The sequence below is a fragment of the Notechis scutatus genome, chromosome 2 (assembly GCF_049901735.1).
Source record: "Notechis scutatus isolate UNSWTSFEM ecotype Mainland chromosome 2, rNotScu1.2, whole genome shotgun sequence".
Taxonomy (NCBI): Eukaryota; Metazoa; Chordata; class Lepidosauria; order Squamata; family Elapidae; genus Notechis; species Notechis scutatus.
In genome coordinates, this window is record NC_142010.1 from 168,561,443 (window position 1) to 168,588,870 (window position 27,428).

The following is a 27,428-nucleotide window of genomic DNA, read 5'->3' on the forward strand; positions in this document are numbered from 1 at the left end:
GGAGGGATGTGGGCGGCTGACCTGAGCTCTGTTTTTGCTGGCAGAGGGTTGCAGGAGGCTGTCGCAGCCAAAAACGAAGCTCGGGAGCCAGTTTTTGCTGGCCCCCAACACAAGTGATGTTGAGCTGGCCATGCCCACCCTGCTGGCCATGCCCACCTTGCCCCCCCCCCCTGAGGTCAAACACAACCCTGATGTAGCCCTCAATGAAATTGAGTTTGACACCCCTGCTTTAGGCTGATTCCTCTTTTGATTCTGCCACTCCTTCTGCTACAGTTGGGCTCCCTACGTCCAGGGGTGGGATTCAATTTTTTAACAACTGGTTCTGCGAATGTGGCTTAGGTGGCGGGTGTGGCTTGGTGGTCATGTGACTGGGTGGACATGGCTTGGTGGTCATGTTATTGGCTGGGCGAGGCCAACTCAATATCACTCACATCGAGGCACGCATCTCTTCGCCTGGCCTCTCATGACTGTGGGGATGCTGCAACAGTCGTAAGTGTGAAAAAGGGTCATAAGTCACTTTTTTCAGTGCCATTGTAACTTTGAATAGTCACTCCACACAAGCAAAGTACCAGCAAAGGAGGGGAAAAAAACTCCAGAGAAGTTCCGGAGACAGGAAGTCTAGTCCTGTCAAGAATGTAATAACGGTTAACGGAGAGGCAGTTTCTGTAAGCAACACCAGAATGTTTCCTTCCTGCCTTCCTTACAGGATTAGGCCAGTAATTTCTTCTAACAACCGGTTCTCTGAACTTCTTAGAATGTTAACAACCGGTTCTAGCGAATAGGTGCGAACTGGTAGAATCTCACCTCTGTCTATGTCCCTCTTTTTAATAGAAAAAGTTAACTCAGCCGTCAGCCCTGCCAGACCTCAGCCTGACAAATGCTTATATTCTGTCTATGTGCCTGTCTTATTTAGCCCCAGGATATTCGAAGTATCATGTTCAGGCACTGTTTTAAACTAATCTTTCAATTTTTGGTGGCATGTTGTATATGTTTAAGACCCAGCCAGAAATAATTTTCAAAATGAATGGAGGCTTATTGTTGCAGGGAATGAAATGTTCCATGGAATTGGAAGTCCAGTTTCAATAATGGGGAATAAATATAGCCCAGGACTGATTATTTTTTTTAAGATTCTTATTCTTCTCTAACCTTGATTTTCATCTTGAAGATGTTTTGTTATCTTCCTCAATACCATTATCACTAATAAGGCACTTTATTAGAGAGAAAGGTAATAAAGTATCTACAAGAACCTGTAGCAATGGCAGCTAACCTTTTTGGGCTCCTGTGCCGAAAATTGCATGCACGCTCACCTGCCAGCAGCCTGAAGGCAATGCTCATGGGCCCCCACCCATTCCCGTAAGCATGCACCCATGACCCCTGCGCATCACACGTCTCTGTGCGTGTGCGTGTGTCTCCCACACACCCCAGCCCCCCCACGCATGTGTGCCAGATACCCAACAATCAGCTGTCAGGTGGGCGGCATGCACGCATATGCAGTGGGGCTCTTCCAGGCGACCTCTCACCTGCCGGCAGAAGTGGCTCTGTGGGCCACTTCCGGCACGCTTGCTATAGGTTCACCATCATGGACCTATAGTATCCAATTCCAGTTTAGCATTATGGTGCCCGGCTTTGGTACTTTGGAATAGACAGGTTTGTGTTCATCATTTGCATTTCATACGATTCCTGTGAGAAAAATAGATCACATCCACTGATGGTTAAGTGCATAGCCGGAAGACTTCAAAGGAATCCTTTCCCTCTGGAAACTACTTTGGTGATTTGTGCAGATCTCTGCTGCCACCTTTTGGCCTTAAAATGTGACTGTGTTAATAAGGGAATTCATGTGGTTGCCATCAAAATTATTCTGAGCGTAAGTGCTCGTTTCTGTTTCTCTAAGTGGAATTCAAACACAACGGCTTTTTAAAGAGTAAATTGGGTACATTATCACAGCAGCTGTGTATAGTGAGAATTGCAAATTAAGGAAACAAAAATTTTAAATAAAGATTGCACTTAAGTCTCAGAGAAGATTGTAAAATGCAGAGCTCATTTCACCTATAATTGTCACCATACTGACTTTAATGAGCCTTGATTCTAGATATTGAAATCTTAATCTAATGCTAATAAATATTAGAATGTACACAGTGCATGTAACTGGTGGGTGTCTCATTTGTAATTCACCAGGATAAAACCCACGTACTTTATATGCCTCTTTGCTTATCCTACAATTCTGAAAGAGCATTGCCTGTTTCACTTAACAGAAAAAAAAAATCTTCGTGATACATTGTAAATTGGAGTCCAAAGCTTAAAATCCTTGGAACAATTTCCTTTTCTGAGAGTTTTTCATGCATAAAAAGCCATAAGATATGCTCCTAAAGTTTTTTTGTACACATAAGGTCTGCTTGAGTGTATTGAGTTTGTAAGTCTGAAACATTTGAAATCAGATTTGCCGCTACATATATTTAGACTTTTAGGACATGTCTGAAAGATTATTTCTACTTTGCTCCTCTACAACAAAAATAGAAATAAAGGATAAGTTTTTTCCCCCCCAATCATGTTTCAAATATTGTATGTGGGGAGGGGGGGTGCGCGTTAAACAGCATATCAGGCAATTCAATTCTAAATTCCAGAATGTTCCGTTTGTTCTTGAAAAAAACATATTTAGTCGAGTAATTCACAAAACGGAAAGGTTAAAAAACAAGATTTCTGTTTCCACTGTCAGCTGTTCTAACAGGAGCAATAGATTATCCATGTCATGTTGGGGTCAGCATCCTGTTTTGGTATCAGAGCTGTTGAAGAAGGCAGTAGCCAAAACAGCAATACTTTCAAATGGTTTATGTCATTTTTTACTTCGTATAAGTGAACAAATTTAAGCAAAAAGGATCCATCTTGCCTTTTAAAGAAGAGACACTATAAAAAGTGACTAATTCAACAAGGGACTGCATGGGAATAATTTCTTGAGCAAATATCTCACTACTGCCTGCTTTCAGGTGGTAAGAAGTTCTACCTGCCAATGAAATATATTAATGATCTGAGTGCTATTGGTAGAAGACACTCTGAGAACTTTTAATGAGCCAGTAATGGCACAACCAGATCCTAGAACTTTTATCTGCTTCTCCAGGCAAAAAGCAACAAAGCAGATTCTGATAAATGGTATGATAGGCACTCTAGGTAAAAGATTATCCAAACTCACCACAAACCTGCCACAAATTGTGCAATCTTATCCATAAAGAATGATCCAAACTTCTGCCAATGGAACTCAGGTGATATCAGGGCAATGGCTGGAACTGCTGGAAAGTTGTGTTATATACACAGCAGATTTGAAATCTTCAAACTCTCCCAAGAGTGACACCAATGGAAACTACTCCTTTGTGTCAAACTCCCTGTAAGAATTGACGACATCAAGAGCCCATTCTGTTTCATTTCTGAATCTGGTGGAAGTAATTGTTTTACAGAATTGCTAGGAAACACCAAGCTGAGAGTGTGGGAAAGCTGGTGGAATTGCTTCAATCCATTCTCCAAGTGTGAATTGGGGGTTCGAAGAAGACAGCTGAGGTGTGAGAGAGCCACAGTTAAAGACAGTGAATTTGTCTGAGAATGTGTGCATGACAAATCCTTTGGAATAAATTGGAAAGTTTGGTTTTAATCTCTTATTTGCATTAAGGGAGCCTGAATAGAGGCCTTTCTCTCACCCTTCCTTTGTTGCTTGTTTTGTTATAATTTGGCATATTTTCTTTATCATTTTGTTTTCTTTATCATTTTAATTAAACATTATTATAGTGTAGGCATTTGCCATCTGAATATGTGCCTGACAACTTTCTTCAGTGTCACTCATACCCTATTCAAGCAATGACAGGTGGCAGATTTACTTGCATCTCTTCTAACTACCACAATCATCATAAAATTACCCCTGTTGTGTTGGTGACTCTCACACCACTATAATGGGTCAAGCATTTACTTGGGTTGCCTTATGGAAATATGTGGTGGGTATTGTTGTGAATCAATAAAAAGTAACTAAGCCCAAATGCAAAGCGGGTTTTGAAAGCCTGCACACCTGATTGGTCCTTAAACAACGAACAAGGATTGGTCCATAACAAGTCCCTGATTGGCCAATATTAGGACACTTCTTATTGGGCATTAGTTGAACTTGTTGCACATATTATTGGTTAATAGGGTAGCAGCCAACCCTATAAAAGGGTTACTGCTGCCCATAGCCTTGCTCTGTTCTGTTCTATCTACTGTTATTAAAGAGTTGAAGTCACTGGTCAGATGTCTGGTCTCCATTATTCTCCAAACTTAACACTGGCGACGAGGATGGGATGCGGAGACCGAAGAGCTGACTGATCTACAGAGCAACCAACAGAGCACGTGGTCGAACACGCACTATCAACGGCAACATGGCCAGCGGTGCCGTACCACCCGCTCCATTCGACCCAGAAACCGAAGACTGGGAGTCGTACATGGATAGGTTCCAGATGTTTCTGGAGACCAACAACTTGAAAGATGCAACAGCCAGCAAAAAAAGAGCTGTATTTCTAACCCACTGCAAGCCTACCGTGTTTAAAATGGCAAAATCACTTGCCAAGCCAGCCGAAGTAAAAGTGATGGACTGGGATGTCCTCGAGCCTTTGCTACGGGCCCACTACGCGCCCACCGTGCCAACCTTAGTCAGAAGGCACGAATATTACCAGAGGGTCCAGCGGAAAGGCGAAAGCCTTGCCAACTACGTCGCAGACCTCCGCAACCTTGGAGGCCTCTGCGGATTCTCTAACTTAGAAGAAGCCCTCCGAGACCGCCTAGTTCTGGGCCTAGAAGACTGCACGATCCAGAGCAAAATCATGGCTAAGGGGGACATCAGCCTCACCGATGCCCTTAAAGAAGCCACTGCAGCAGAAGCAACCAAGAAGTCGGCAGCCCGAATACGCCGCACCAGCGCACCGCTACGTCAACTCGCCAATGATACCTCGCCTCGCTCAGAGAGACACCCGGTATCGACTCACCACGAAGACCTAGAATCCCCGTCAGAAAGTGATGAGGAAGAGGTCAACCGACTCCGAACGGAATGAGACCAGTTCACACAACGCTCACTTCAACCTTGTGCAGGATGTGGAGCGAATCACCCACGATCCAGCTGTAAATTCCTCAACGCACTCTGCCGCGCTTATGCGGAAAAGAGGTCACATCGCAAAGGTTTGCAGAAGCAAACAAAACTCCAACTCCAAACCCCGACAGGCCGAATGCCAGTCTTCAGGATTCATCGGCACACCCCGAGACAAACTGAATCACCAATGGGGAAGCCACTCCTACAGAAACAAACCGTCCACCACTTCCACCAGGCGGGAAGAAACCAGGCAGGAAGAGACCCACCAGACAATTACCATAGGCCACGCTACATCCCTAGATGCCAGGAAAATCAGAGTGAAGGTTGCTATCGAAAACAAACCTTGTGTGATGGAGGTGGACTCAGGATCATCTCTCTCGATGGTGTCCTGGAAGACGCTCCAACAGCTCGTTCCGACGATTCGCCGCCAAGACCTCAACCCTCAAAGGGTTATACTCAAAGATTACCAGGGTAACCGAATTCCCGTTGTCGGGTCCCGCCGATTCCAGGTCTCTTTCAAGGACTGCACCGTCGCACTGCCACTGACTGTCGTTGACCGTGACCGGCCTAGTCTTTTAGGCCTGCAATGGTTCAGACCGCTCGGAATCACTGTAGCCAGAGTCCACCGTGCTGAGAGCAACGATTGGGAGGAAGCCCTCGTGCAAGAATTCCAAGACGTTTTCGCGAACGGACTAGGCAAGTATAAGGGGACCCCAATCTCATTTAACTTGAACCCTGAGGTAGCACCCATCCGCCTTAAGCCGCGTCGGGTGCCGTTCTCCCTGAAACCTAAAATCGACGAACAACTCGATAAGCTAATAGCACAGGGCGTGCTGGAACCCACCGACCACGCCCGTTGGGAAACCCCAATAGTGACGCCTATCAAGCCTGATGGGTCACTGAGAATTTGCGGAGACTACCGGGCCACCCTAAACCACGCACTTCAGCAAAGTGCATATCCAGTGCCGGTAGTGCAACACCTGCTCCATTCCCTGGGCGGTGGGAAAGTTTTCGCTAAATTAGACCTAGCGCAGGCGTATCAACAATTGCCTATAGATCCGGCCACCGCGGAGGCGCAAACTATCGTCACGCATAGGGGCGCATTTAAATGCAACCAGCTCCAGTTCGGGGTGAGCGTCGCTCCGGGAATCTTTCAGAGCTTAATGGAAAGGCTGTTAAAAGGAATAAGAGGGGTCGTACCGTATTTCGACGATGTACTCATCGCTGCCCCTAACAGAGACATTCTAGAAAAATGACTCCGAATGGTCTTACAAAGGTTCCAAGACGCCGGCCTCAAAGTCAAAAAAAAAAAAATGCCAGTTATGTACCGAAAGGGTGGAGTTCTTGGGATACCTCCTGGACAGTCAAGGAATCCATCCCACTGAGGACAAATTAAAGGCAATTAAGAAGGCCCCCACTCCAAGGAACAAGGCAGATCTACAGGCGTTCCTTGGACTTATCAATTTTTATAACGTCTTTTTACCCAATAAAGCAACGGTAGCAGAACCATTACATAGACTCTTAGACAAAAAAGCAACGTGGGTTTGGGGACAACGTGAACAATACGCTTTCCAACAAGTAAAGAAATTGCTAACTTCTGATTCTGTACTTATGCAGTACAACGAGACTCTGCCGTTAACTATTACCTGTGACGCCTCACCTTTTGGGGTTGGAGCAATCCTGGCCCACGTATTACCGAACGGAGCAGAAGCTTCCGTCGCGTTTTTTTCGCGAACTTTAGCTAAAGCTGAAAGAAATTATAGTCAGCTTGATAAAGAAGCTTTAGCTATTGTGGCTGCAGTTAAACGATTTCATGAATATGTGTATGGGCGTGCGTTTACAATAATTACTGATCATAAACCACTACTGGGGATTATTGCGGGTAATAAACCAACCCCATATATATTGTCCCCCAGAATGACCCGCTGGTCTGAATTCTTGGCGGCGTACAACTACACCTTGCAACACCGCCCGGGGAAATCAATTCTCCACGCTGATGCATTGAGCAGAACACCACTCCCAGAATCGGTTGAAGACCCAGCCCCAACCATCACAACGCTGCAAATTGAGGCTCTACACGCGTCGCCATTGACGGCGAGAGACATTGCCCTCGAAACAAAACGAGATCCGGTCCTGCAACACATCCTACGCTGGGTTGAACGTGGTTGGCCAACAGAACAACTATCACCTGAATGGGCGCCTTTCAAAGCCCGCCAAACCGAACTGTTTTCCCAAAAGGGCTGCATCTTGTGGGGCGATAGAGTCGTAATCCCGGGCAAACTGCAACGAACTGTTTTAGTGGCATTGCACGACGGACATCCGGGCATCGTGCGAATGAAAGCACTCGCATGGAGCTACGCCTGGTGGCTGGGAATCGACAAAAGAATCGAGGCCTGGGTCGCTACTTGTCAACGTTGCCAGGACGTCAGCAACGCCCCACCTAAAGCAAGCCCAACCGAATGGGAAACTCCGAGGGGACCATGGTCCCGTATTCATATTGACTTTGCGGGGCCTACAAAAGGGCACACTTTCCTTATTACAGTCGACGCCTATTCAAATTGGCTCGAGATCCATCGAATGAACACAACTACAACGGACTCAGTTATCAACAAATTAAACAGGCTATTTGCCACACATGGTTTTCCGGACGTTCTGGTCTCAGATAACGGCCCACAGTTCACAGCATTACCATTTGAACAATATCTTGCTGACCGGGCATCCGCCATGCGCTAACCTCGCCCGCGCACCCTGCGGCGAACGGACGTGCAGAACGCATGGTACAGTTTGTAAAAAGACCCTCCACAAAATGGAATTCGCGACATCGATGAAAAAATCAATCGAATTTTATTGTTGCAGCACATCACGCCCACAGCGTTACCAACAAAACGCCCGCCGAACTTCTCATGGGGCGGAAACTACGATCGCACCTTGACTGGCTCCACCCCGCATACGCACCCGAAAAGCCTTTCAGCTCCAGCAGCAAATGCCGGGAATTTAAGGTAGGCGATTTAATCTTTGCCAAAAACTTCTCCGGCGACCCTTTATGGATACCCGCAACCGTCACCCACCTCACAGGGCCTAGATCTTACCGCCTGCTAACAGACGATGGGAGGGTGTGGAAACGCCACATAGACCAACTCCGTTCGAGATTACCACCCAGCGCCCATGGCTCCCGGGTTCACCAACTGAGGGGGAGGAAATATCGAGGAAATTGACTTCGATATGACAGATAGCAGGCCAACGGAAACCCTACGGCCCAGCGAAGTACCGGGAATCGAAGCAGGGAGGGAGTTGACTTTCCCATGGGACATGAACACGGGGGAAACCGAACTGCGAAACCCCGAAGAAACACTGATTGGTGGGGACAACCACAACGAAAGCAGCACGGAATTTCCGTGCAGCGAGACGGAGCTTAACAGAGATCATCCAAACGCTCCACCGGAACCGGACTTTAGGCCAAACCCGGTGGAACCACGGAAATCATCCAGACAGACCAAACGGCCTGTCTATCTTGAGGATTTTGTTACAGCTCCCCTCAAACGGAGCCCAAGGGGGAGGGGTGTTGTGAATCAATAAAAAGTAACTAAGCCCAAATGCAAAGCGGGTTTTGAAAGCCTGCACACCTGATTGGTCCTTAAACAACGAACAAGGATTGGTCCATAACAAGTCCCTGATTGGCCAATATTAGGACACTTCTTATTGGGTATTAATTGAACTTGTTGCACATATTATTGGTTAATAGGGTAGCAGCCAACCCTATAAAAGGGTTACTGCTGCCCATAGCCTTGCTCTGTTCTGTTCTATCTACTGTTATTAAAGAGTTGAAGTCACTGGTCAGATGTCTGGTCTCCATTATTCTCCAAACTTAACAGGTATCTCATCTGAATCATCATCATCCAAATTCCTATGCATGCAGTGACATTTAGAGAAAAGTCACTCTTTGGGCAATGTATTGCTGATAGGGTCCCTTGACATTGTCACACAACTCTGGAAACCACCACAGGTAAAATTGGGGTTGCCTTACAGGAGATTCAAAGATACAATGCTCAGGGGGAAAAAAACACAAATATAGCAATAGCACTTAGACTTATATTTTTTTAAAATTTATTTTATTTGTCAATAGCTTACAAGATAATAGGTATAAGTATAAACATGAGTAAGAATACAGGAAATAGGTACGGATAAATGGGGACAATAGGACAGGGACAGTAGGCACGATGGTACACTTATGCACGCCCCTTATATATACCACTCCATAGTGTTTTACAACACTGTCTGAGCAGTCTACAAATGTCAGCATATCGCTCCAGTCTGGGTCCTCATTCATACAATATCACACATATATTGTATGTTTTAACAAGCCCATCTTTTAACAAATCTTAAGCTAATTATTGCTGTCTTCAGTTAACATTCTGATCCTGAGGTAACTCTGATGCCTGTTAGATTCCTTTTCTTATCTGCCTTTTTACAGTACATGAAATATGTGAAGAATGAATGCAGCAAAGCAAGGTTCCCCATGTAATCACCTATGTTTGGAATAATTCTTCTATGCCTCAAATGGGTCCCTCAAGTTTTCTGAGGAAGTAAATGATGGATGGTACTTAATGCCCAATGGCTTGTGTTTGGAGTGCGACACATGGCCTAGATAAGTCAAAGTAGAAGGGAACATTTGGTAGATTTATTATTATTCTGTCCTGCATGGCAGTTATTTTGTAAATCATTTATCATTGCTCCACCCCTTCAGCAATTTTGGCAAGCTTCTCTCAGATCTCCAAATGTCTCAAATGTTGGGAAACAATGTTTTATTCATTTAGAGCATAAATTCAAGGATATGCAGATGATCCTCAACTAACAATAATAATTGAGCCCAAAATGACAGTCATAAGTGATGATGGACATTAAATGGGTTACCATGTGACTCCGCCTGTTTTTACACCCTTTTTTTGTTAAGTGAATGCCATGTTCACTGTGCGAATGTCGCAGTCATTAAGTGAACCTATTTTAGCCAATGGACTTTTTTTGGATGGAAAACAAAAATAAACACCAGTTTCTGACAAAAAACACCGTAAGTCACAGTCACATGACTGCGGGATACTGCAGACAGCTATAAATGCAGGTTGGTTGCCAAGCACCCAAAATGTGATCATGAGGAAATGGCAGCTGTCGGAGCTCCGAAACTAGATCAGAAAATCTGTTGTAACTTTAAATGGTCGCTAAGTGACTGATTTAAGTTAAGGACTACTTGTACAGCATTTTCCATCAGCAAATGGTAGATTTGGATAATCTGACCATCATAGATTCTCTAGACCCATTGTGATGACCTGGGGCACAGCACAAAAATAACAAAGGCACAAAAGTAGATAAATTCCCTTTAATACCTCCAATTTGGCCCCCAATGTCCAGTTATCCTTGGCTGGAGATCAAAATCTTCCAAAAACAGTTTACAAAGGAAAGAAATGCAGTCCGAACCCAAAGTACAGATAAATTAGAAATAAAAAAGCCAACACAAACCATGCTGAAGTAATCACCACGACAGACCAGGAAAATAAATTACAGACTTCCAAAAGATAACGAAACACAGTTGGGAGGACGCCAAAACCCAGATAAGCCTCGACAAAGATAATGCACACTTTGCTTCCAGCAAGGTGCTGTGTGCAAACACCCTTCTTATACCCTGTTCTCCCAGCTGCAACTTATGAAAGGGATCAGGGTCTTTTTCTCTCCCGTAAGCCACATTGCTCCCTTCTCCATTCCTCTCTGCATGCCCTAAGATGAAGAGGGGCTGGCCCTGGGTCTTCCTCTGAATGCGCAGCCGGACTGTGCCCTTCCCCCATTTCTTCCACAGCCACTGGAGCCACACTCCCACTCCCTGTCAGATGCTCAATCTCCCCCTCAGAATCAGACTCCAACAAGGGCATGACACCCGTGATGGTGAACCTAAGGCACACTTGCCGGAAGTGGCATGCAGAGCCACTTCTGCCAGCACATGAGAGGTTGCCCAGAAGAGCTCCACTGCGCATGCATGCGTGCCCCCACCAGCCAGCTGTTTGTTGGGTATCTGCCGCATATATGCGGGGAGACGTGTGCATAGGAGATGTGCGCGCATGCACAGAGGCATGCAGTGCGGGGGGGTCATGTGCGTATTTGCAGAGGGAGTGGGGGAGTCACGTGTGCATTGCATCATGGGTGCAGGCACACGAGCACGCACACACACTTTTGGCACGCAATGTGGAAAAGCTTAGCCATCACTGCTCTAGACCCATTTAATGAAATACAGTAAACAAACAAACATACAAACAAACAAACATGAACCCTGACTGCTCCCTTTTGGTAAAAGGAATTTCTAAATAAGAGCCAAAGCAATATTCCTTGTCTGTTCTATGCCCTCAGAGATATACAGTAATGGTTTAGCCAAATGGTTTTGCTGCAAGATTGGGCAGTGTGCTGTCAGGACATATTTTGTGCAATGACTGGGTGCTGTGATGCATTTCAGATTGTACTCGCCATCATCCATAAAGCTGGAAGAGGCGGTGGAATTGCCTCCCCCTTTCTCCCCTTCCTGAGAATCCTTATCTCTCCTTGAGCAGCAAATTGTTCTCCCTAATGAAGGGGAGTGAGAATAATCAGCCTCTGAAGGAGAGATACCTGGAGCGTTGTAAAGAAAGAGGAGAAAGGCAGCCAGCATAACTTGAGGAGGGTCCTGTGGCCGATTACAGGAACTGGCTGAATGAAAATTGGAGCCGAGTCACCAATTTTCATTGATATTTTGGGTGCATCTTCTTGGAAGTCTCAGATATTGGGAAAGAGCTTTGACACACGTTCTTTGGACAGGAATCTACATTTCAAAGTGGAACTTCATTCGACCTTATCCTCCATCCTTAAGATGTGGAAAAAAAATGTGGAGCACTGTACAATGAGCTTTCATCCTTGAGCAATGAGAAGGTAGTGAGGATAAATCTTACATTGGATATTTATGACAAAATTGTCAGCTTGCCGTAGGAATATAAGTTTGACCTCTGCGTCCATGTATAAGCTGCCAAGAATATTGTGATATCTGAAGCGGCACGATTTCAAATTTGGTAAAATTCTCATTAAATTCAATTGAGAATCTGGTATGAAAACCAGCACTTTCTGCTTCATGGTTCAATTCTTGATTATATTTTACCTTCATAGAAGTTTGGTCATAAACATTTTGCTATTCTAAGGAATGCTATTAACAGTATAGCAGTATAAAAAGTCCTGAGAACCATAAACCCATTTTATGACAGCTGTTGGACCAACCTAGTCCTCTCAATGGTTCAGCTCTGCTAACTAGAGGCCAGAATGCAGAAGGAGTATTTCCTTATTATGAAGCTTTTATTTATTGGCTTTCTATTTGTCTAATATACTGAACACTTAATGGACATGATTGACTTAGCTACAAACAATGATTTGGCACACTTTCTTGAAGAATCTATCCTGTAACACCTCCAAATATATACTTACCGAACCAATCGTGAAATCCGTAGAGGAGGTGGTGTTGCTATCTTCTATAAAAAGTTATTACATCTAAAAAACATCCAAGTTACCCAAGAGCTTGCTCTTCCTGACACAATTATCTGTGAACTGACCTTAAATATCACATTTCGATTCTTACTATGTTACAGAGCGCCTGATTATGACATCGAACATGTAAATAAGCTACTAACATGGGAAGCATCCTGCCCACACGCTTTTATCTTTCTTGGTGACTTCAATCTACCTCACATTAACTGGACCCTAAACAAACGGTCAACTGAACCCATACATGCAACCTTCTACAATGCTGTAACAAATCTGGGACTGGAATAACTAGTAACCAACAATATTAGTCTTAACAACTGCCTCGATATCATCTTCTGCAATAGTTTGAATTCAATTTACAGAATACAAATTAAAGAACCCTTTTCCAACAGTGACCACAATATGATTGACTTTTGTCTCAACATACGTCCACACAAAAATCACCACAATGACAAAATCCCCAATTATAACTTCAAAAAAGGCAGCTATGATCTTATAATCAATGATCTCTCTTCCCTTGATTGGCAATTTCTATTCACTGGATGCAATACTGTTACAACATATTACAACATATTCTTACTAGAAATCAAAAGAGCCATCAAACTACATGTACCAATAACAACTCCCAAAACCAGGAAAAATAGATTACCCATAACAATAAGGAAGCTTCAATCCAAAGAGATCACTTTGGCAAAAAAACAAATCTGGTCACGTTGTCAACTTCAAAAGCCGATACAAAAATTTATGCCACCAGATAAAAACTGAATGCACTAATTATCACATTAAACAAGAGGAAAATCTTCTACACACAAATTCCACCCATGCTTTCTACAATTTTGTAAACAACAAACTAAAACACTCAAGGTCAATCCCACCCCTGAAAGGACCTAATGGCAAAGACTGCAACAACAACACCATCAAAGCAAACCTCTTTAACACATTCTTTGGCTCAGTATTTGTAAACAGCAATGGATCAAGCCCAGTACTTCCTAGTTGAACCACAGGCAACTACAATGATCTAATACATATCGATTTTACAGAAGACATTGTTGAAAAAGCACTGCGCAATCTAAAACCATCCCTATCTATTGGACCGGAAGGAATATGTGCCTACTTCTTAAAAAAGCTATCCACTGCCATAGCCGAACCTCTAAGCATAATCTTTGAAAAATCTTTCAGAACCAGCTCCTTGCCAAAACTATGGTCACAAGCCACGGTCATCCCCATCTTCAAAAAGGGAGACCCCAGCCTAGTTGAAAATTACAGACCAATCTCCTGATGCTGCGTCACCTGTAAAGTCATGGAATCAATTATTAATCAATCCATTATCCTCCACTTAGAGACAAACAACCTACTCTCTAATAAACAATTTGGTTTCAGAAAAAAAACTATCCTGTAATCTGCAACTCTTACACTGCAAAAACATATGGACTACACAACTCGATCAGGGCAAAGCAATAGATGCAATCTACATAGACTTCTGTAAAGCTTTTGATTCAGTGGTACACGACAAATTACTCCTAAAACTAAAATCTTATGGTATCTCTGGACACCTACATAACTGGATAGAAGTATTCCTGTCAAACAGACAACAAATGGTCAAAATTGGGAGCGTCCTATCAAATTCTGTACCTGTCAACAGTGGTGTCCCCCAAGGCAGTGTTTTAGGACCAACTCTCTTCATACTCTACATAAATGACCTCTGTGATCATATTAAGAGCAACTGCGTTCTCTTCGCTGATGATGTAAAGCTATTCAACACCACAGACAATACTACTACTCTCCAAAAAGACCTTGACTATGTATCAGAATGGTCAATCAAATGGCAACTTCAAATCTCAACAAATAAATGCTCTGTCTTACATATTGGCAGAAAAAATCAGAAAATAAAATACAAGCTAAATAGTCAAGACCTTGTTGAGGATCCAAACTCTGTCAAGGACCTTGGAGTACTCATCTCCAATGATCTAAGTGCTACAGCCCACTGTAACCACATAGCCAAAAAGGCATTAAGTGTTGTTAATCTAATCCTACGTAGCTTCTTCTCTGGTAATATCACACTACTAACCAGAGCATACAAAACATTTGCTAGACCTATACTTGAGCTCCTCACTCTGGAACCCATATTATGTATCTGATATTAACACAATTGAAAAAGTCCAGAAATATTTCACAAGAAGAGTTCTCCGCTCCTCTACTCATTGCAGAATACTTTATGCCACCAGACTTGAAACTCTAGACCTAGAAAACTAGAACTACGCCACCTCCGGTCCAGTCTAAATATAGCATATAAAATCATACATTGCAATGTCCTACCTGCAAATGAATACTTCAGCTTTAAGCATATCAATACAAGAGCACACAATAGATACAAACTCAAGGTTAACTGCACCAAACTTGACTGCAGAAAATACGACTTCAGCAACAGAGTGGTCAATGTTTGGAATACTCTACCTGACTGTGGTTTCTTCCCCAAACCCCAAAAACTTTAACCTTAGACTGTCTACTATTGACCTCACCCACTTCCTAAGAGGCCTGTAGGGGGCGTGTATAAGTGCACCAATCGTGCCTACCATCCCTGTCCTATTGTTTTTTTTATTTTTCTTATGAGTATCTATCTCATGTATTCAAATCTATATTTATTCTTACACCTGTATCTTGTAAGCGATTGACAAATCAAATAAAATGCTAAAATAAAAAATACTAAATACTTATCTTAAGTTGTTCTCAATGCAGAAAGTACTTTGGTTTTTTGGGAAGCAAAGTACTCCTCCTTCACTAAACTAGTTTTTCAAGCACTATTGCTAAATTTATTTTGAAAGACTGAAAGTCTTCTGAAAGACTGAAAGGAAAGAGTTTGCAAACAGTTTATCATTTTGAAGTTAATTCAGCCTATTGTTTGTGCAACTGGCATTCATCATCAAATGTTTCCCAGAATCCATCTTGAAACAAATGTACAAAGATATTTTAGAAATACATCTAGGTATGGAATGTAGATTTTTTAAAAATATTTAACTTATGCTATTTTTTGAAAACAACTTTGGTGTAGTAGTTAAAGCATCAGGCTAGAAACTGGGAGATTGTGCGTTCTATCCTAGGCAAAAAGCCAGCTGGGTGACCTTGGGCCACTCACCTTCTCTCAGCCCTAGGTAAAGGCAAGGGCAAACCACTTCTGAAAACTTTGCCAAGAAAACTGCAGGGACTTATCAAGTCAGTTGTCAGAAATTAAAACTGACTCAAAGAGACTCCACATGTACACATACATAGATACACACACAAACACATAATATTTTTTTTAATAACTAAAATTTATAGTGCACTTATGGAGTAAAAATTAATTTTTGGTTTGCTTGTGTAATGCCTACTTTTTTAACAGAATTATATATGTTCTGAATAAATATATATTCCGTTATTGTAAAAAAGTTGCTTAGCTTTCACTTTCTTCCTTTGTGGAATTTGAGCCAACATAATATTGCTTAAACTAGTCTTAAATCAGCAGATATTTTAAACACCGGATATTGCTTTGTGGCATGAAGCCATTCTAGTTTTTTGAGGTTGGTAAGATAGAAAAGTAGAGTTCAACAAAAGGGAAATTCTATTCTCAGGCAAAATAACTTTGGTTGACTATTTCAAAATGGCTGCTGCAGTGTATTCATCATTGTCATCTTGCTGATTCCACCTTCTGTCCAGTGTACTCCAGTGTATTTGAATTTAGTGGAAGATAGAATTTACCTTCAAATCTACCCTTATGGCAACATTTTAGCTTCAAAATGAGGCTGAATATATGAAAGCAGTTGCCTCAAGAGGTTTTAATGGAGGAAGAAAATCTTAATAGCTTAGGAAGCAAAGTCCCGAATAAAAGCAAACTAGTGGTTTTTGCCAAAAGAACTGACAGAAATATATGTTCCAAAAATTAGGGTAAGAAAAGTAATTGTGTCAGTTCTCAGTATATTTATACTTGCAGTACTGACACATTTTTATCAGTTTGGTTTGAAATTTGGAGGAAATGATAGAATTCATGAAGTAGATAATGGAAAGCAAGTTTCAAATTATCAGCTCTGCTACTCCTTCCAATGCACTATGAAATTTTAAGGACTATTAATGTTGAAGTTGTCCTTTGGCGGAGGTAACTCTGCCACTAACAGCCCACTATAAATGATAAGTAGGTAAGGAAAGCAGTAAAGAAGCTGATCTCATTAATAAAGCAAGTAATAATAAAGGTCTGTGTTAGCAGGGGACCTGGGAAAAATTGCATGTTAGGTAATTCTGTGGCCTTGCAGAGGATTTGAGCTGCAAAACTCTTGTCTTTCTCCCCATGCAAATGGCAAGACCTAGTCAAATTTGGCTAACGGCCAAAGGCTAAGCATTTGGGGGCTTGGTTAGTATTTGGATGAGGCTGGGGAGTTGAAAAAGAAAGCAATGGCGACCCACTATTGATTTTCTGCCAAGGAAATTACACAGAAGGATCCCATGTAGACATCCCAGGTTGAGCTTGTTCAAGCATGTCTTTACCTTTTTTAAATCTTGGCTTTGGTTGGGCAGAATCAATTCCCAGAACACTGCTGGAGACATGAACTTCTGCCAAAAGCTTTGACAATCTTCTTTGGTGCTTTTTGCTACTCAGGACAGTAATAAAGGTTGGCATTTTTCACATTCATTTTAATCTTTTCTAATCTGATTCTGCAAGAAGGCAATGGCAAGCCATTTTTGATATTGTTAACTGCAAAGCTACAATAGGATATGTCCATGACATCATCCAATTTCTCAATGAGGAAATCTTTTTAAATTCTTTAAAAAAAAGATATGTGGTATTTTATATTTTTATTTTACAGAATGCATTGATTAGATTACTTCTGGTTGTAAATAATTAGGAAGAAAAGAAAAATCAGACATTACCAACTGCAACTAATTGAAAGTCAAAATATTAGTTCCAATCTAATAGGAAAGATGAATTATTGAAAATATAGTAGGAGAGATTATATCACTTTGTGCTTATGGTGAAGTGAGGTGGAGCTCATGAAAGCTAATGCCAGTTAATAACATTTTAGTCCAAAAAAGATGCCACTGGATTCTTTTTTTAAGTCACTTGGGAGTAAATCTACTGAAAATAATGTTACTTTCAAGTAAATTTGCATGACTGAATATCCAGCTGAAAAATCTATTCAGATTTTTTAGGGGGGACTGTTTAAATAAAGATATATTTGAACCACATTGGAATATACAGTATTTTTACCTATATGTGTATGTTTATAAGTGAAACATAATAAAATGCATCAATGTATATTTTCCAACTTGGTATTATGCCCAAAAATGGAAGGGGAAGAAAAGAGAAGAATCTCTAGCAGAAGGTAAAAGAATAATAATTCAGTATATCCATAATTATTGTTATTACACCTGTAGTTTGCATCATCATCATCATTACCTTTCTGCAAGTTATTCATTTTTATGATATGTGAAAACAAACATTGTCATTCCTATGGCAAGTTCTCCCATAAAACCCCATAATTAAAAGCAGATGGGGACATTTCCTGTTCTTTATATTAAATGTTAATTAAAACAGTATGATATATAGTTTTAATGAGCTTGCTTTGTTGTTGTTGCCTTTTTTAAAAATCTTCAGACATTCAGCAGATTCTGAAAGATCAGGTGGGTGATAATTTTTTTTCAAAAACAAAATAGCTTGTGGGAGATGCTCCCAAAAGAGTTAGGGAGAATATTAACGAGTTAGAAGTAAAGTCTGGTAGAACTTAAACGGAACTAGGAGGAGAAAAACACATCAGAGATGAAGTTTTTAAGATGTTTTGGACAGATCAGAACTGGGACCACTAAGGTGGATTGTGGGGTGGTATTCAGAAGGTTCTGACCAGTTCTGGAGAACTGGTAGTGGAAATTTTGAGTAGTTCGGAGAACTGGCAAATACCACCTCTGACTGGCTCCGCCCCCATTCCCTGCCTCCCGAGTCCCAGCTGATCGGCTGGGTCTTCTTTGGTTGCCCTGCACAGGAGAACGGAGCTGGAAAACAGGTTAGTGGGGTGGGGAGGGAATGGGGATTTTGCAGTATCCTTCCCCTGCCACGTCCACTAAGCCACGCCCACCAAGTCAAGCCACACCCACAGAACCGGTAGTAAAAAATTTGAATCCCACCACTGATTGTGATGGAGCATGAATTTGATAGAATGCAGCTTATTCTTATACTACTTATCTACTCAAAAAACAGTTATGGATTTCCAAGATCTATAGCTGCTCTAAAAAGGATCCAATCTAGCTTGAGCTTGAAACTAATATACATCATTCTCTCCTGTTCCCTTAAATTGGAATGCATATCCATGAATTGAATGGAAGCCCTGAGTTAGGAAGATAAATTCTACATATGAACTCTCTTCCTACCCATAGTCTGCCCTGGTCAGTGTGAACTGGAGTTGGTTATGGTGCCATAGAGTTCCATTGCTCCCTCACACAACCCAATCCCAAATGAACATATATTCTGGTATTTTTTCTATTTGCATAAAGGAAAATGGTGGCTCTATAAATAAACACCCTAAAGAGGAAGGACCCTGATATGTGTGCGGGCACAATGTGTTTCAACCTCAGCAATTTTAAGATAGATGGACTCCAACTCTGAGAATTCAACTTAAGTGACTGAAGTTGAGACGTACTGTGGTAGAAGATGCTGTGCTTTGTGTTTATAAGAGCATTTAGTCCACTGCAGCTTAGGAAGCTTGCAAAACTGTGGCTCTTGGGCAGTGAATTCTTAACATTTTGTTAATATAGACTAATTGTTATAATAGTTTACTTCCATCCTTTCTTCTGCAATGTAGCAATAACTTGGAGGTAGTTATTACTACATTATTATTGTATCTGAGGGACTAAGTAACTCCTATTGTTTCTGCCCATCTGTTCGGATCAGATAAAGTGGGTGTGCTCTGAGTCCTGTCATACACACAGATTTACCTAATGGGAGAGGGCCACGGTGGCTTACGTGGTAAGACACTGGGCCTGCGCACCATTGAGGTCGGCAGCTCAATTCCCAGGTGTGAGTAAACCACGTAGGGACAAGAAAAGAGCCGCCCCTGAACATCTACCAGCTTTCAAGCATGCCACGGGTAAAGATAACACCACCTGAAAAAATTCCTTTCACAGAGGCAGCCAGCTGCCTTGGAGATCCCCGGCTAAAACGTGGCATGCGCTAACACCCTCCCCCCCCCAAGTTTGTTGCTTTCTAACAATTTGGGAAGGGCAGATGAAGGGAGATTTAAACTTTGGGAAAGGTGAGAAGGAAGAGGAATGCATGTGTGCATCTAAAACGTTAAGTCCTATAATACTTGTACATTTCTTCCTGAAACCATTTATAACATGGTACTTATAAAGACCAACCTAAAAAAAAGGTTATGTGTAAAGTGGTGCTGAGGGGGGATATTCAGGAAGGAATCTTATTTCCCTCTTGCCAGCTGCGTTTTATCCCTCTCCCTGCGTTACTAAATCTTGCTGATAGCCAAGTTTGTCTTTAAAAGGAATTTAAAAAAAAAAAAAAACCAAGCAAAACCAAGTTTCATACCATGCCTGCTTCCCATTCTTGCCTTCCTTTCAGGGAATTCATGAGGCTAGCCCTCATGAGGCACTATTAGTGAAGGAACCCTAACATCAGCCTTTCTCACAAATGGAAGGAGGGTTAAAGAAACCTCATCAGCGTGCTCAGATAGTTCTAAAACAGGAGGGAATAGGATGCCAGGAATCAGTGCCAGGCTGCCTTCAGTTCAGCCTGAGCTCCTGCTTGGAGCCAGTGCCAACTGCATTTCCTCATTTCAGGGCATTTGCTGGCACAGAATTCAGGGAACTTCATGAATCAGGGCTGAGGTGTGGCACTTGGCCCAGTAGATCTGCTGCCTTTCTGACAGGTTCTGTTTTCCTTAACTGAAGTCAACTTTGGCCTGGCATGTATGATCTCTCCTGGTGTTGGGTCTTGACATTCTTCAGCTATTCCCACACACCCATTGATTGTAGGCTGGTATTCTGTCATTAGACAATTTGAGTGGGAAACAGCCAAGAACCGGGTTGTTTTGTGCATTAGAGACAAGAATGAAATTAAGTAAGCTCCCCCATGTAATTCTTTCTGAAACATGCCTTTATTCCAAAGCCCTCCAGCCTGTCTCATAGGGAGTCTTTCAGTTGTGAGGCCTAGGCAGGAAAATACATAAAACTAAATATGCTTCCTATGTATTCATTTAATGTTGTTTTCAAACTAGGCAACTTTATGATGTGTGGACTTCAACTCCTAGAATTTCTTAGCCGGCGTTGATTGAAACTGAGATGCAGGCCAGAGGCTGGAGAAAATTATTCTGTATTCTTTCCTTTGAATAAAATGCAGCATTTACATTTTTCATAGAATTTGAATAAACTACACAGACAGATACAGTTGGCAACCAAGTTATAGAACTCAACTTATTTAGCTTCTTTCTTTTATTTATGGCAGGTTATGGGGAATAATTATAGGGATAATGTTTTGGTCATTCAGTGCTTCAGAACCTAACTTCACAATCACAATGTCTTGTTATGCACTGTTTTATTATCTGCAATTGAACACTGGAACAGAATATGTTGCCCTCCCACACCTCTCCTGATAAATAGGTCCTCTTACAGTTTTGTAAGGAAACTGGGCAATTCAGAGAGTTGCGCACATCCAAAATAAATCAGGCTCGGTAATACTCCATATCTTACTGAACTGAGACATCTGAGTATATTGTATTTTTCTTCTTGAATCTTGCAAACATTATACTTAACAATCCTGGAGTGGATTTCAGCTGGTTTTTTCCTTCTCACAAATATCCACAGTCTGAGAGCATGGAGCTAATTCTCCCTATAACGGAGTTGGAAGGGACCTTGGAGCAGTGGTGGGATTCAAATTTTTTACTACCGGTTCTCTGGGCGGGGCTTGGTGGGCGTGGCAGGGGAAGGATACTCTAAAATCTCCAGTCAGAGGTGGTATTTGCCAGTTCTCCGAACTACTCAAAATTTCCACTACCGGTTCTTCAGAACTGGTGAGAACTTGCTGAACACTACCTCTGCCTTGGAGGTCTTCTGGTCCAACTGGCTGCTGAAGCAGAAAACCCTATACCATTTTAGACAAATGGGTGTCCAGTCTCTTCTTAAAAACCTTCAGAGGAGCACCCACAACTTCTTGAGGCAAGTCATTCCATTCATTAATTGTTCTACCTGTCAGGAAATGTCTCCTTAGTTCTAGGTTGGTTCTCTCCTTGATTCGTTTCCATCCATTGCTTCTTAATCTGTCTTCAAGTGCTTTGGAGAATAGGTTGGCCCCCTCTTCTATGTGGAAGGTTTTTAGATATTGGAACACTGCTATTATATAAATAAATATAGTTATTTAACCTTAAGGGGGTGGTTGTATTGGTTCCAGAATATTGTGACTGATCCTTCTGGGCTGTCAAAAGGGAGTAGCTTACAAATAAACAGGTCTAAACATTCTGATTGCCTTTTGACATTATGTCAAAAATGATCTGAGAGTGAACTTACCTGAACATCTCATCCCCTACTTTTTCATAGAGTTTTAGATTATCTGAGAGGAAGAAGAAAACTGTAATGATGTCCATTGCAATTCCAGGAGGTTGGCTATATAAATTGGCGATATAAATACAACAACAACCACAACAACAATAATAATAGTTTCCTAGCTAATATAGTAGCTCCAAATGTGTTTTCTCAGTGGGATTTCTTGTTTTACTAATGGTGATGGTGATTCTGTAGAGTAGACTTTAGTTTTAAGAAAATGAAATTTGTTCTGTGGGAGAGTAATAAAATCCTGTAAATAGAGGTTGAAGGATTTGGGCTTTTCATCTTGAGAAGATTGAGGGGGTGTAATTGTACTCTTCAAATATCTCAACAGATGTCATATGGAAACTCAAAATCTATTTTTTCTAATTCCAGCATTCAAGATAAACTATATTAAACTACAAGAAACCACCTTCTGACTGAATTGTCTTTTTAAAAAAATCTTAATTGTAAGAGGAATTTACAGCAGAACCAATTACCAGAGAGATATGTTCAAGTTTAGTCCAGACAATCGTCTATCAAATGAGGGTACTTTGGATTCCACATTGAACAGGGGATGGAAACAATGGCCTAATTGTTATAGTCCATGGTTTATAATTTTCTTTTCATTTAAAATTGATTTCCCCCCATTCTGGGCTAAGTCTAGTAGGGTTGAAATATAGTTTTAAAGGTAGATGGGAGAGAAATCTGTTACGAGATTTCTTCAGAATCAATAGGCTCTTCAGAATAATATTATCAACCCAATTAAAGAACAAATTTGGATCTTATTCTGAATGCCACCCCAAAATATTTCCCCTTATTAGGTGTTAATAGTAGTTTCCAACCAGCTGCTTATGTATTCTGTATCATGATGCTAAAATAATGAAGAGTTTTAGCTCTGACCAAATTTAATGTTATGCTATCAGCAATTTTAGTTACTAGATACTAGAAAATTGCATAGAAGCAGCACCTTTGCTCTTGCATAAAGAGGAATACTGACTCAGTAGAACATGTATTGCTTCTTTTACACAGAAATATGATCTATTTATGCTGCACCTATTATTAGGAAATTGCTAAATTGATCTCCTGGTGGTGAGCTAGCTGAAACTTTTATAGATTCTATAAGTCAACCCTTGGAGGGACATTCATCGGCTAAGAAATATGTTTAACTTTTAGCAAGGTAAGGTCTGTTATGGTTAGTAGGGATAGAATTAAGATAAGCTTAATAGAACTGATAGATTTCAGGTTTTAAATATTGACTGATGGCTTAAAATAGAAGGGAGGACTCAAACACGTTTCAGTTTGCAATATTTTATATATTTATGAAATGCTGTTTCTGTAGTTTGTAGTGGAGTGATTATAATGAAATAGATAATGCTAACCTCAAATTTCCTAAAGTAAATCGTGAATAACGGCCATAATATAGATAACATTTCTGTACAATAAGACAAGCAAAAATTCTCATGGGTTTCAACACTTTAGATTTTACCACAAATTAAATTTTAAAAATTGAGAGTATTTTTTCCCTGACAGACATAAATCAGCCTTGAGAATGCCTCAGCCATCTTCACATTTTTTAAAATTAAGGATGGCTTAAATAGGTTCCATGTCATTTTTTAAAGTTTAAATTTAAAGTGTACACATAAATATATATTCAGGTTTTTTACTAAATCTGGATTTCAGTACTCAATGCAATATTCATTTTCTTTAGCTCAATATCTACTGTAGATTTGAACCAACATGTAAATGCTGGTGTCTCCTTTTCTAGGACAGTGGTCGCCAACTGGTGGTCCGTGGCCCACTGGTGGTCCATGAGAAAATTTTGGTGGGCTGCAGAGAAATATCACCCCCAGAGCACCCCCCAAAGCAATTAATCCAGGTTGCACGGGAGCACAAGGCTGCGCTGCCCACATGGCCCACAGGAACCCTCCCCGACCGCTCAACCCTTACCTGGCAAACTTGCCTGCTAAGTTCTGCTGTGCTGGGAGATTTAGATTAGCTAGAAAGCAGGAAAGCATTGGATTTCTTGCTTTCTAGCTAATCTTTAGACCTTTGGCTCTGCTTTTAAGCAGAGCCGAACCTTCCTTAGAACTGAACCTTCTATTATTCAGTGCAGACTCTCACTCTCTCCCACCAACGTCAGCAAGCCACCATCAGTTAAAATTCATATTAGTGGTCCCTGGGATTTAAAATTATGAGTTTGGTGGTCCCTGAGGTCCAAAAGGTTGGCGACCCCTGTCCTAGGATATACATCTTATTAAAGTAACTGTTGCATACTTAAAGTTTTCTCTATGACTGAGCTACATAAAATCTACTGATGTGCAGCTCTCTATCATTATTCTGACTGAGATTAACTAAACACAAGACTTTTAGTGAATCACCACAAATGGTTGTGGTGAAAGTGGTGAAAGTGAAGCACCAGAGGAGTTTCAGAGAATGTATCTATTGGAATGGGTTTGATACATATCTGTGATATTTATCTGTATTGCTCCAACAGCCATTAACTCTGCATTGACTTACATTGACATTTTGCATTTGCTAGTTTGCTGCTGATTTGTTGCTTTTGAAAAAAATCCCCGTGGAGCTGTATGTAAGAAAAATAAAAACAGTAAATTACCATGTTTTAAAAAAACCCTATTCCGAAGACATTCCATGGTGTTATTACCCAATTAGTAACTAAGTCTTTGTACTTCAATATCCTGTAAACAGAGAAAGAACAATACAAATTTCAGAAATAACAATTCTAAAATAACACTGCCTCCTTTAGATTTAGAAAATCAAAATTAGAAGCAGGCAGCATGGCTGAGACAGCCTGCAGACTAGCATACGATGGAATGGACCTTCTGGGCTAACTGATGATTTCTTCTTTAATTTTCCAAATTGGTGGCCTATATTAACATACCTTTACCATTTATGGGTCTTATGGGTAAAATAACACTGCCACCTTTAAAACATAATAAAAAAATGGCAGGCTTTTGATTGAAGATAACCTGTGATAGATGATAGCTACTTTTATATATCTATATTTCTTGGGATTTTTTTTTCATTGGCTTATGATTAAAAAAATTTTTTTTCCTAGTTTAGAAAGACAAGAACTGATATGATGAAAAGATATTTCTATGTGAATTGTAATATATAGTATTCTGAACTGATTACCCTTTGTTCCTGCTTGCTACAGGATCTGGGAATCTCCCCTCCTCCTGGCTGCAAAAGAAAATGATGTCTCAGCCATCCAGAAGCTGATAGCGAGCCATACCTGTGACCTTCATGAACGAGGTAGTGGTCCAACCTATTTATCATGGCCCTATTGCCTATTAAGAGAAATCACAATTTGAGGAGCAAAGAAGAGATGGTGGCAGAAATGTGTGGTTGGTTGATTGGCATATGCAAGGACAGCTTCAGATCCTGCAAGGAGCAAATGACTAAATGCCTTGAACTTCCTTCTGAAAAAAAATGCCCCTCATGAATATGGCATGGTCACTCTTGTTTATTGTTTGTCAGAAGAGAGGCCACACACAAGAGATCTCAGGAATAGACATGTCCAGCATTCTGTCTGTTGTGACCTATAAACATAACTGTCGTAGTTGTGACTATCTCTAGAGGGACCATCCCTAGATCATTGCAATGTCATGACAGCTTCTCTTTCTTTGACACTCTTTGTAGGTGCTGTTGGGGAGACAGCTCTTCATGTAGCTGCCTTATACAATAACTTAGAAGCTGCTCAGCTCTTGATCAATGCAGCTCCAGAACTTGTGAATGAACCTGTGACTTCTGAGCTGTATGCTGGTAATTATTATGATTATTGGTTTTATGTCTCATACTTTGCATAAAATATCAATGAAGAAAGCATCAGTTATCGTAAACATAATTAGTCACCTTCTGGCTCACAAAAGGAAAAAATAATCCTAGGATATATTTATGGAAACTCTATTGAAATGGGTCTTTTCATGATACCCAGCTATAGAAAATAAGATAATGGGATTACTCGTGGCAAGATGTTCCTTCACTTTTCTCCAATTACTATTCAGGCCCACTTCCAAGTCTTCAGTTGCTAATGGGACATGGTGGACCTTTTCAGTAGGGTTACTGTATGAAAGCTAATTTTCCGATGAGAAGAATGCACTTCAATGCATATTTTATTTAGCATAAGAATGGAGTATCAGTTAAAAACAGTCACTATAGATGAATCCCAGCCAATCATTTATTCTACAACAGACTGTGATAATATAACCATTTAAGTCCAATTTCTCTCTACAGTGCCCAGAAACAGTGAAATATTGAATATGTTTTAGTGTATATGTTTTAGACATATAATTTGGCTAATAACTTGCTCAGAATATAATTTGCCTTGTTTAAAGTAATAGTATATTTGAGAACCTGATGTGCATTGTAAGACAATGTTTTACTTGCTCCATAAACAATTTGGAATATGACATGAAGAATGAAATACTCAAATTTTCAAATGACACCAAATACTAAGAACAAAAAGAAATGGAACAAACTAAATTATGTAAATGGACAACAAAATGGCTCATTGTAAGTGACTGCAATCTAAGCTTCATACTGACAGAATTTGCAGTTCTGGGGAAAATATTTGTGATTCTGGTAGAAAGACATTTTGCGATTCTGATGAAAATACTAAGAATCCCCAGTTTAAAAATAAACACAAGAAGACTAATTCCATGTGAGAGATTATTATTGAAAGGGGAAAAAAGTATATCTGCTGATATTATAATATAAATGGACATAGTAGTGCAACTTAAAGCACTACTATTCAAAATGGATTAGTGTTCCCATATAGGGAGCTTGTGGTGAGATCTGAATCAAGGAACTCACAATTCAGCCATTTTGCCACTGCCTCATACTAGGCCCCTGAGAAATATCTTCTAAGAAATTCAAGATGGAATATTAAGCAGCGCATTAAACATTAAAACTCTTGAATGAGAACCTGGGTATTCATTTTTAACGGCAATTAACTTTGCAATTGCATTAATAATTAAATCCAGCCTCCAAACTAACACTGAATCAAATTCAATTCCCTTCTGCATTTAACCCTGATGAACTTCTTTGAAAATGCATGAGGCTGATATAAACTATAAGTGATTTAAAATATGTATTTATGTTGTTCATGAGATACTAATCTATAAACTACATTGATCATATAATGAGCTCTCCAGGACACTGATCATAGTTTCCAGAGGAATAACAAATTTATGTTGTAGAAGAAATAACAGAGAATCTTACACGATCT

At 40.8% G+C, this 27,428-nt stretch overlaps 1 protein-coding gene across 1 annotated transcript in view; it reads left to right on the forward strand.

Annotated features, from left to right (window-relative positions):
* The window catches only part of LOC113425237 (transient receptor potential cation channel subfamily V member 6-like), an 89,251-nt gene that overhangs the window by 28,738 nt on the left and 33,085 nt on the right, over positions 1–27,428 (forward strand). Inside the window, exons 2-3 of the mRNA XM_087957333.1 lie at positions 25,356–25,453; positions 25,841–25,963. Coding sequence (XP_087813459.1) covers positions 25,356–25,453; positions 25,841–25,963 — 221 coding nt within the window. The remainder of the gene's footprint in view (positions 1–25,355; positions 25,454–25,840; positions 25,964–27,428) is intronic.